Source organism: Rhinoraja longicauda, chromosome 5, assembly GCF_053455715.1.
Source record: "Rhinoraja longicauda isolate Sanriku21f chromosome 5, sRhiLon1.1, whole genome shotgun sequence".
Lineage (NCBI taxonomy): Eukaryota > Metazoa > Chordata > Chondrichthyes > Rajiformes > Arhynchobatidae > Rhinoraja > Rhinoraja longicauda.
In genome coordinates, this window is record NC_135957.1 from 32,863,503 (window position 1) to 32,875,421 (window position 11,919).

Genomic DNA, 11,919 nt, shown 5'->3' on the forward strand with positions numbered 1-11,919 from the left:
TGTGTCCTTCTGTGAATTCAACAACCTTCCACACAGTCCATAACATAATAAAAATTTCTGTCATCCGCAAACATACTAATCATGCCCCTACATGCTCACAAATAACAAAGATCAGAGCACTATACCCGGATCTCTGGCAATGTAAGGCAGCAACTCTACTGCCTCTACGAAAATAATGAAGATCAATAAATAAAGGACTCTTCCTTTAAGTTATTGACCTAACGTTGTAGTGAACTGATATCTGATTAAATAAAGTTGTATTTAATGTTCAAAAGTGAGAAATTTATTGTTGCCTTTAATGTCACAATATTAATTCAGCAATATTTAATCTTTACCATGTAATTTAGATAACATGAATGTTATTATCAAAAACAATGTGCAGAAATGCAAGCTGAATAAGCTGAATAAAATCAGTCTGAAGAAGTGTCTCGACCCAAAACGTTACCCATTCCTTCTCTCCTGAGATGCTGCCTGACCTGCTGAGTTACTCCAGCATTTTGTGAATAAATACCTTCGATTTGTACCAGCATCTGCAGTTATTTTCTTACACTAAGCTGAATAGCCAATTTGTTCCGAACTTTGAAATGTTTTTCAAAGTGCTCACCCATGCATTTGAAATTGGTTTGAGATCAGTATCTGCAGAGTTTATTTGAACTAGCAAAGTTTTAACACACACAGCAGTCTTTTATGGTGGAGTTCAGGACAGCAAGAAATTCAGTGCATGTGCATAAATCTGCTCTTTTGGTTCCCCTTTGTTGCTTCCCGGAGGGAGAAGTTAGCAGTGCTTGTTCTCTGTATTTGTTTTAATAATATAAAGTACAAGAAAAATCTGGTTGCCTTTTTAACTACACTTGGCTAATGCAAACCTAAAAAGTGAAAGTGTTTGAAGAAGGATCCCGAACCGAAACATCACCTATCCATGTTCTCCAAGGATGTTGCCTGACCCACGGAGTTACCCTAGCATTTGCGTCCTTTTTTGTAAATCAGCATCTGTAGTTCCTTGTTGATGGGGTGGTCGGTTGGCTCCTAACGGCAGAATATACAATGAAAGTAAAATCATTAATGAAGCTGCTAGTTCATCTAAGATCAATGCCCTGAAAAACCGCAACAACAAATGCCCGAGGTTCCAATATCTCTAACAATCAAGACGATTAATCTGTGCAATAGGAGACGTGGAGAAACTAAGAGAAACATAAGAAATCAGACAGAAGAATGGAAGTCCAAATAAATTATGAAAACATTAAAAGTAATAATGGGGAGAGGTGACATGCTATGGAGAGTGTATTGGGCATACTGTAAAATTGGAAAGCAAAGGGGACAGGATAAAGAAAAAAATGTTGGAGAAATAATTTCAGGAATGTTTACCATAATTTTATTTTCCTTTCTACCAACATTATTCATTTGCCCACCCAAAGACTTTACATATTTTAAAATTAGGATATTCACAATTGACAATTATAATATTATTAAACTGATGCCAGGAGGCCAATTTGTTTCTAAAGATTAAGTTGTGGATTTGAAGAGGTTAGGACTGCAGCAAAACTGCAGCCTTTCTGTTTATTACTTTGGTTGAAAATGCATATGTGATTGTCGATTAGAAAATATTGATGTCTGAGCGATCTGGGTGTTGTACACAAGTTAGTGAAAACAAACACGCAGATGAGTGTTAAGAAATATGAAGTAGTTAGGAAGGCAAATGATAGTTAACATCAATGTTTTTTAAACATTGCAAGTCAAGTCAAGTCAATTTTATTTGTATAGCACATTTAAACGCAACCCACGTTGACCAAAGTGCTGTACATCAGTGCAGGTACTAAAAAAGAACATACTGTAGGGACATAGGGATTGGCCAGGTAATAGAACCCTCGGATTGGATTACGGTCATGGGTTAAGGAAGCGCGGGGTATTTAAATGCTTGGCGCCAAACCAGATTAGAGATTAGATTATTAAGTAAAGTAGTGTTTGTCCAGGAAGAAGTCAGTCGCGTTTGTTACGGGTTTTGATACTAATAAAGGATTCCAATAAAACCACTCGTCTGGACTCACTACATTGGTGACCCCGAACATAGGAAGAAAGCAGCAGCATGTCGCAGGCGGGAGCGAGCGCGGGCGAAATCCATCTACCGCCATTCTGGGCCCATCAGCCGCACCTGTGGTTTGTGCAGGCAGAGTCACAGTTCCATCTCAAGAAGGTGGAGGAAGACCAGGAGAAGTACCATCATGTGGTGAGCTGTCTGCAGGCGGAGGTGGCTGCGCGGGTCAGCCGATACCTGACCAGTCCACCCCAAACGGAGCAGTACGTGGGGCTTAAGAAGCTCCTGCTGCGGTCCTTCGGCTGGGCCCAGAGCCAGCGGGCTCTGAAGCTCCTCCATTTGCCAGACCTGGGGCAGCGGCTGCCGTCGGAGCTGATGTCCGAGATGCTGGCGTTGGCGGGCGACCATCAGCCATGTATGATGTTTGAGGCGGCCTTCCGGGAGAAGCTACCTGGGGACGTCAGGTTGGTGTTGGCGGACGTCCCTTTTGCAGAGCCGGTAGCGTTCGCCGAGAAGGCAGACACGCTGGTGAGGGAACGCAACGCCCGAGACGGCTCCGTTAACCGGGTCTCGAGGCCCAGCGGCAGTCGGGAGTGCGGCCGGGAGAGCGATGCATCTGCCGCTATTGCGCAGCCGGCCCGCCAAGAGAGGGCGGCGGCGCCTGTTCATTGGCAGCGGGCTCGACCAACAGAGCCGGATAGGCGTCGCTGGTGCTCTTTCCATCGGCGGTGGGGCAGCGACGCCCGAAGCTGTAGGTCCCCGTGTTCGTTTCCGGGAAACGCCGGGGCCGATCGACTGTAGAGGCAGTCTCGGTTGGCCGTAACCACCGCCTCTACGCTACGGATCAGACTACCGGGATCGTGTTCCTGGTGGATACGGGAGCGGTTGTAAGTATTGTGCCCCCCTATGACTGTGAAGTTCGAGTGGGGGAAAAGGGCCCGCCCCTAATTGCAGTGAATGGTAGCACCATCCGTACGTACGGTAAAAGGACCATGTCCTTGTCCTTCGAGTCCAGGACTTACCGTTGGGAATTCATCGTTGCGGATGTGGGCCAGGCCATATTGGGGGCAGATTTCCTATGGGCGTTTTCCTTGGTCGCAGACGTCCGAGGGAGGGGCCTACAACCCTTGGCTGATGTACGGCCTCGGGATACTGGGCCAGAGGCTTCTACAAGCGCCGCCCCACCCAGCCTAGTCATCCAGTCCATCACCACGGCTCCCGGTCAGTTCGATGCGGTCCTGGCCGACTTCCCGCAGCTCCTCGTCCAGCGTTTTGATTCACCTTCGGAGAAGCACGGGGTCGTCCATTTCATTCCAACCGAAGGGCCGCCGGTTTTTGCCCGGGCACGGCGCCTTCCACCCGACAAGCTGGCCAGGGCGCGAGAGGAGTTCCTAAACTTGGAGAGGTTGGGAATCATTCGGCCTTCAAGTAGTCCGTGGGCATCCCCTTTGCACATGGTTTCCAAAGCATCTGGGGGGTGGAGACCATGTGGTGACTTCCGTCGACTCAACGCGGCAACACGGCCGGACCGCTACCCGATTCCACACATTCAGGACTTTTCAGCTAGCCTGGAGGGGGCTACAATATTTTCAAAAATTGATTTGGTGCGGGGATACCATCAGATCCCGGTCCACCCGCCGGATATTCCGAAAACAGCGACCATCACCCCGTTCGGACTGTTTGAGTGGTTGCGAATGCCTTTCGGCCTTAAAAATGCAGCTCAGGCATTCCAGCGTCTGATGGAGGTTTGCGTCTGGTGGGTCGAGGGTTGCCGTTCGTCTTTATTTATTTAGACGATATATTGATTGCCAGCCGTTCGGTCCAGGAGCACTTGGTCCACCTCCGCACCGTGTTCCAGAGGCTGCAAGACCATGGCCTGATTCTCCATCCGGACAAGTGCCAATTCGGCCTGTCCGCGGTGGATTTTTTGGGTCATCGGGTTACTCCGGCCGGTGCCACTCCCTTACCAGCTAAGGTGGACGCGGTCCGCTCTTTCCCCCGCCCGACTACCATCAAGGGCTTGCAGGAATTTGTGGGCATGGTCAATTTTTATCATCGGTTCGTGCCTGCAGCAGCTCGGGTTATGCGTCCCCTTTTTCAGTGTCTCGCAGGTAACCCCGCGGAGTTGGTATGGTCCGTAGCTGCGGAGACGGCTTTTGTTGCGGTCAAACAGGCCCTCGCCAATGCCACCATGCTGGTGCACCCGCGCTCCTCCGCCCCCACAGCCCTGACGGTGGACGCCTCAGACGTGGCAGTGGGTGGGGTTTTGGAGCAGCAGGTTGACGGTGAGTGGCAGCCTCTTGCGTTTTTCAGCAGGCAGCTCTCTCGGGCGGAGCTCAAGTACAGTGCGTTCGATAGGGAGCTCCTGGCCCTGTATTTAGCAGTCCGGCACTTCCGCTACTTTTTAGAAGGCCGTTCTTTCGTGGCCTACACGGATCACAAACCTTTGACATTCGCTTTTGCTAAGGTTTCTGATCCGTGGTCGGCTCGCCAGCAGCGGCACCTAACCCTCATTTCGGAGTTCACGACCGATGTCCGTCATATTGCGGGTAGGTTGAATGCCGTTGCTGATGGCCGGAGGCGCTCCCGTTGTCGGACACCTCGGCGGCCTCCTGTGCACGGGCCCTGGCGTTGCATTGGGTGGCTCGTTTCGGGGTCCCGGCTATTATTACCACAGATCGGGGAGCCCAGTTCACCTCGTGTCTCTGGGCCGCGCTGGCGCAGCTGTATGGTGCTCGATTACAGCAGACCACCGCCTATCATCCCCAAGCCAACGGGATGGTTGAGCGTTTCCATCGGCAGCTGAAGGCGTCCCTCTGTGCTCGCCTGACTGGCTACGATTGGGCTGACCAGCTGCCTTGGGTCCTCCTCGGCATCCGTACGGCCCCGCGGGCGGAACTGGGCACATCTTCGGCCGAGCTCGTCTACGGTTCGCCCCTGCGGGTGCCGGGCGATATTCTCCCTTCCATTCCCGCCTTGCCGCCATCCGTCACGTCAGTCTTGGGCTCCCTCCGGGAACGGGTGGGTTCTCTGGCTCCAGTCCCCACCTCTAGTCACGGAAGCACAGCAGTTCACGTTCCTTCGGAATTGCGGAGCTGTGATTTCGTGTTTCTTCGGAAAGATTGCCACCGTCCCCCTCTGCAGCCGGTTTACCAGGGCCCGTTCCAGGTGCTCAAAAGAGGGACTGTAACCTTCACCTTGCAGGTAGGAAATCGTCAGGAGCTGGTTTCAGTGTCCCGTCTCAAGCCGGCCCATTTAGACCAGGACCTCCCCGTGTCGGTGGCTCAGCCGCCGCGCCGGGGCCGGCCTGTGGCTGCTCGACTGGTCCCGTCAGCGGCGCCCAGTTTACCACCTTTTGGGCCTCCGCCGCCTATGGTTGGTCCCGGGCTGCCGTTGTTTATCAAGTGCCCCACGTCACCTGCACCCGCCGCTCCGGTGAACCTCCCATCGCCTCCAGCGGCGGCGTCCCCCCCGCCTCCTGTCACACTGGGGGTATCGGTTTCCCCTATCCGTACACGTTCTGGGCGGGAGGTTCGGCCGCCCGTGAGGTATGGTTTCGAGGGTTCTGGGGGGGGTCATGTAGGGACATAGGGATTGGCCAGGTAATAGAACCCTCGGATTGGATTACGGTCATGGGTTAAGGAAGCGCGGGGTATTTAAATGCTTGGCGCCAAACCAGATTAGAGATTAGATTATTAAGTAAAGTAGTGTTTGTCCAGGAAGAAGTCAGTCGCGTTTGTTACGGGTTTTGATACTAATAAAGGATTCCAATAAAACCACTCGTCTGGACTCACTACAATACAACAGGACACAAACCTAACAACACATACATAAACAGTTTACAGCGCCCCCTCAGAGGGCCTCAAACGCTAGGGTTTTGAGTCTGGACTTAAAGGAGTCGATAGAGGGGGCAGTTCTGATGGGGAGTGGGATGCTGTTCCACAGTCTAAGTCACAGTCAAAGTAAAAAGTAAACTACTGGAGAAACTCAGCAGGTCAGGCTGTATTTGTCGTGGAGCCGATGAGCATTAGTCTTCATTTCGAGAAAATGCATAGCTATGGAGAGTACAAGAGCAAGGATATTTTGCTACAACTGTTGGGGGACTTTGGTGAAACATTACCTTGAGTATCGTATGCAGTTTGTAAATGGCAAAATAAGTCTGAAGGACCAAATGGCCTTCTCGTGCTCTTATACTTTGTTTCTGAGTGTACTGTGGTTATTTTACTTCTTTAAATTGCTTCTGCTGTTCGTGCCTCTTCATCGATGCTAATTTAAATCTGACCTACACGGTCAATTACCATACGATTTTCCGCTACTTTGAGGAAGCCAACAAAAGGTTCCGGTCTCCCTACCAATAGGAAAATGCTTTACAGTTGCACATGGCCATGCACCAAATTCACAAAAGCAGGATTTTGCGTTTCAAACGAAAGATTGAAATAAACAGAACTAAAGGCGATTAACTAGCTTGTACATTACACTCGGCAATCGAAGAAAAATAATCAATAAATGTTATTGCATTGGTTCACCAAAGCGTAAGTGCGTTTTCCGTAGCTATGCATTTTATTGTCGTGTTATAAAGTTTAGTAAATCTCTATGGTTCCCATGTGTTTGTTTTGTGAAACATTTAAAAGCTTGCTCAATTTCCCTTGACTAGTCTCAGAGGCGATGTAGCTGTTTCACCAACAGAGTGCGCGGCTGCCTGCGAGCTGCCTGCAAACGTGCTCGATGTGAAGAATTTAAGTACGCGTCCAAGAGACAGATTATGTTGCCTTTGATCCGAACTGTTGACATTCTCTGGGGCTATGGGTTGCAGTGATAAAATGTGCCTTACTCGCCGTGTAACAGTGCACAGACCCAGCCGACAAGTTATCACCCTGTCTGCTTATCAAACTGCCTACAGGAGAAACAGTCTTTGTCAAACTTCACGTTTGCGTGGTACAGTTTTGTTCTGGTTTTCATGAGATTAGCGACCTGTGAGAAAGCTTCGCGTTTGGTTAATTTAAATATATCCCATTAATCGACTGTCAGACGCTGACGTGCGACTGTATTTGGATGGTTCTCCAGGGGGAGGTTTATAAGTAGGCGATTCCAACTTTCAGCGCGACAGATTTGGTGGATTCTCGCTGTATCCCACACGAAGAAGCATTTCCCTCCAACTGCAATCCCGAGGGTTATTGCAATGATTTGTTTGACATGTTCTGTCTATATATTTTACGATATAGCGACGTAGTCGGTGCAAGTTGTTGAATCCGGACATTAACAAAAAGAGCGAGGAGCGTTGAACTTGTGTGGGAATCAGGTATTGGAGCCATGGGGACGGAGCCCAGAAGCCCAGATTCGAGTGAATCAGATGCTTCGGACGACCAGGAGCTGGTGGTGAACATCGGCGGGGTCCGCCACGTACTGTATGGGTATGCGGTGAACCGTTACCCGGAAAGCCGGTTGGCAGAACTGATGGACTGCACTGACAACGAAGCCATCTCCTCTCTCTGCGACGACTACGACAAAAGTAAGAGAGAGTTCTACTTCGACCGAGACCCAGACTCCTTCAAATGTGTGATGGAACTGTACTATTTCGGGGAAATCCACATTAAAAAAGGGATTTGCCCCATCTGTTTCAAAAACGAGCTGGACTTCTGGAAGATCGACGTGGACTTTCTGGACGAGTGTTGCAAATGTCTCCTGGGCGAGAAGAACGACGAGCTGGAGGAAATCGCCCAACAGGTGAAGCTGATTCTGGCCGACAGGGGGGAATCGGCTGATACCTGCTGGGGCAAAACGGAGAAATTCCTCTGGAAACTGATGGAGAAGCCGGACTCGTCTTGTCCGGCCAGAGTGATTGCCGTCTTGTCCTTCCTGTTTATCTTGATCTCCTCCGTGGTGATGTGCATGAGCACCATCCCCGAGCTCCAGGTGATGGACGAGGAAGGGGACCTGGTGGAGCACCCAGCCCTGGACTCCATCGAGACGGCGTGCATCGGTTGGTTCACGGCCGAGTACATCCTCCGGCTGCTGTCGGCGCCCCACAAGCTGAAGTTTGCGCTAGCTTTCATGAACATCATCGACGTGCTGGCCATTCTGCCTTTCTACGTCAGCCTGATCCTCACCACGGTCGGGGCGACCCTGATGGAGTTGACCCTGATGCAGCAAGCCATCCAGGCTCTCCGGATCATGCGGATAGCACGGATCTTTAAACTGGCGAGACACTCCAGCGGTCTCCAGACCCTCACCTACGCGCTGAAAAGGAGCTTTAAGGAACTGGGCTTGTTGCTCATGTACTTGGCAATTGGCATTTTCGTGTTCTCGGCTTTAGGTTACACGATGGAACAAAGCCACCCCGAAACGCTCTTTAAAAGTATACCGCAGTCCTTCTGGTGGGCTATCATCACCATGACCACCGTTGGATATGGGGATATCTACCCAAAGACAACTCTGGGGAAGATCAATGCGGCCGTCAGCTTTCTCTGTGGCATCATCGCCATCGCCTTGCCTATCCACCCTATTATTAATAACTTCGTCAGGTATTATAACAAACAGAAAGTATTGGAAACAGCTGCAAAACATGAACTTGAATTAATGGAATTGAATGCTAAAGCCAGAGAGGCCGAAGATTCCAGGCGTCAACATGTAGATATTGTGATCACCAAAACCAGTAACCTCTCGCTCAATAAGAGTATTCTTAACACTTACAGCGACGCTTTTACTCCACTTTTAGCAGAGGAAAAATTGCATCGAAATAGGCTTCAGAGCTGCAAATGAACTGATAGTTTACTATCGGTACAGACTGGGAAATGTGCAATTTTATTAGGTGTATCGGAATGCCAATCCTATCTCTTATCTCTCGCCAAACACTGAAAAGCAGATATTTATGACTATGCATGCATGATACAAAAATATAAGATACTGTCCTTGTTATTTTCAGTTACAATAAACCACACTTACATAATGTTCATTTGGCATAGATCCATTTCCATTTTTTACATTTCAGAAAAGAGTTGGTCAGTACAAAAGAGAGTTGGGTATATTTTATGGTGTATTTGTAACTTGAATTGTTACATAGTGCCGGGCAAAGTAATATTTCCTAGTTGAAGCTAAAGGACAAAACTATTAGAAGTGGTTTAACACTGTGACTTACATTTACAGGTTTTCATAATAAATGATACACATACTGTGCCATAACCTTTTGTGTTAATGTCACATGTATTATTTCTCATAAGGTGCAACATGAGTGAATTACGTCAATAGTTGATCATAAGCATTGCATGAGTAATTTGTAAATTCATAATAACATGTCCTTAACACTGTTCCAAATAGGACACAAGCTGCTACAAGAATGAAGTAAGAATCAAAATAATGGAAACTAAATTAGACCAGAAGAAAACAGAACATATACAATAAATTAATCAAGATTTGAAAAGAGAAAAGAAGTGTTATTGATATTTTCTGTCTGTGGCAATGGATCAGAAGTAAAGGTTACCTCATTTTAGAAGAAGGATAACATCGGCATACACATTTTAGGTTAGACATTTTTAATATTATTTAAATACCCATAATTACAAAATAAATGCAAAATATTTCATATTCATGAAATGGACTTACTGAGACATATACCAAAATAATCTATTTTTATTTGAGTCCATTTTAATACTAGTCAGTAAATAACTGTCAAATGGGATGACTCAATTTAGCTAGGATAGGAAGCACAATACCGAGTGGCAACAAGAGAACACTCATTTCAGTATTACTATATTAATCGTACTGTAAAAATGTGTGTCCATCATTCTCAGTGGTACAGTTATAGTTTTATATGAATGCAATGTTACCATTTTTAGTAATTTTAAGAGCAGTTTAAAATTTATTACTCATCTAGTAACGGAAATAATGTCCCAAAGCCCGACATTATTATTTTCCAAACTACTATTTCCCATGCTAACTAAATTTGATTGATTAGATCTGCTGTACAGTGATTATATTATTTGTATTTGAACTACTTTTGTAACAGTGCAGTTATTATTGACTATATCTGTGTTAATACTTCCTGTTTGATTTTGTTAATTGTACAACTTCTGGATTTTCAATTATTCAAAAGTATCAAAAATATAATTGCTTCAAAATCATGCTTGATATTTATAATGCTGGAGAATATAACAAATGTATCCCACATGCTGGTTGCATTTATCTATACTGTATTGCAAAAAATCTTTAAGCTATGCATAATCACACTTATAAAATAAATGTCTTATGTGATCTGTAACACTGTACTGCCATCACAGGGATTTGAAAGGGGAATTAAAATATGGAACATTTACATAGACTGTGTCCTATATAAATATAAACATAAGAATATATAATGATAACGTGAATATGGACAGAAAGTTTAATTATAAAGGAGGACTGATTTACATTTGTGTGCCCTTGTCCAGTTATATGCTATCCTTCAATCCAGTTTTACCTGTAGCCCATAATTTGTTGTAACTGTGTGCAATACCATGATAAATCAACTGGTTGATGTTACAGAAAAAGTAATTGTGAAACTAATAAGAAATGCAAGCAACTTTTAAAAAACATTGCACAATTGTATTATTTGCCAAATTTAACCTTCCAGTTCATTGCAGTAATGTGCAATTTAATAAATAGTGGCATATATATTTGTTGTAAAGCATTATTCATTATTCATGGTGGTGCTTACATGTGTGATTTTACCACAATTTGGTACGTAATTTTGCCATTAATAAACGTTACGACGCTAACATATTTTGTCAATGGAATGAATATCAGAGGCATAGTAGAATGCGCTAATGCAACTAAATACCTTGTTTCATGCTACTGACTAGAAATTCCGGTGGGGGCAATATTGAAACAGCTTATGGCAAAGTTTATATTTCCTTGAAATTAAATTGCATAAATCAATGCAAAGTAGAACTAAGCATGATGCATGCCCCATAGAAGTTTGTATTATTGTTTCCTATTTTTGGTGACTCAGATAATTGAGTTGAATTTGAGGTATTTTTTCATATGTATGTATCATGGGCTCATCTGGCTCCTTGTTCACTGGAGTATTACTTCAGACATCTACATAAGAAAACCATTTTCATTGCAGTTATCATAAGACAAACAATAAATGCTATTCCTACTGTGCTTATTTTTAGATTTAGATTTTGGAATTAAGAATGATGAGAGGAGATCTTATCGAAACGTATAAGATTATTAAGGGGTTGGACACGTTAGAGGCAGGAAACATGTTCCCAATGTTGGGGGAGTCCAGAACAAGGGGCCATAGTTTAAGAATAAGGGATAGGCCATTTAGAACTGAGATGAGGAAAAACTTTTTCAGTCAGAGAGTTGTGAATCTGTGGAATTCTCTGCCTCAGAAGGCAGTGGAGGCTAATTCTCTGAATGCATTCAAGAAAGAGCTAGATAGAGCTCTTAATGATAGCGGAGTCAGGGGGTATGGGGAGAAGGCAGGAACGGGGTACTGATTGAGAATGATCAGCCATGATCACATTGAATGGCGGTGCTGGCTTGAAGGACCGAATGGCCTCCTCCTGCACCTATTGTCTATTGATCTTCAAACTCTTTTCCTGAAATGGTCCAAGTTTGTGTTCGTGCACTGAAGGCAATGAGGAGTTTCATCATTGACTGCCTTCATTGAGTGGTGGCACTCATGACTTGAGGGCAGCACAGTGTGGCAGCTGGTAGAGCTACTGCCTCACAGTGTCAGAGATCCGGGTCTGATCAGGTGCAGTCCGTGTGGAGTATGCATGCTTTCCCAGTGACCGGCTAGGTTTCTACCAGGTGCTCCTGTTTTCTCCCACATCCCAAAGATATGCGGGTTTGTAGGTTAATTGACCTCTTAAAATTGCCCCTGGAATGTTGGGAGTAGATGA

General features: G+C 46.0%; 1 protein-coding gene across 1 annotated transcript; it reads left to right on the top strand.

Moving 5' to 3' along the window:
* The first annotated feature begins 6,624 nt into the window (after positions 1-6,624).
* On the top strand, positions 6,625-11,054 carry kcnf1a (potassium voltage-gated channel, subfamily F, member 1a). The gene has a single exon (XM_078399261.1). The coding sequence runs from the start codon at positions 7,343-7,345 to the stop codon at positions 8,789-8,791; it is 1,449 nt and encodes a 482-aa protein (XP_078255387.1). The 5' UTR covers positions 6,625-7,342; the 3' UTR covers positions 8,792-11,054.
* Positions 11,055-11,919: the final 865 nt, after the last annotated feature.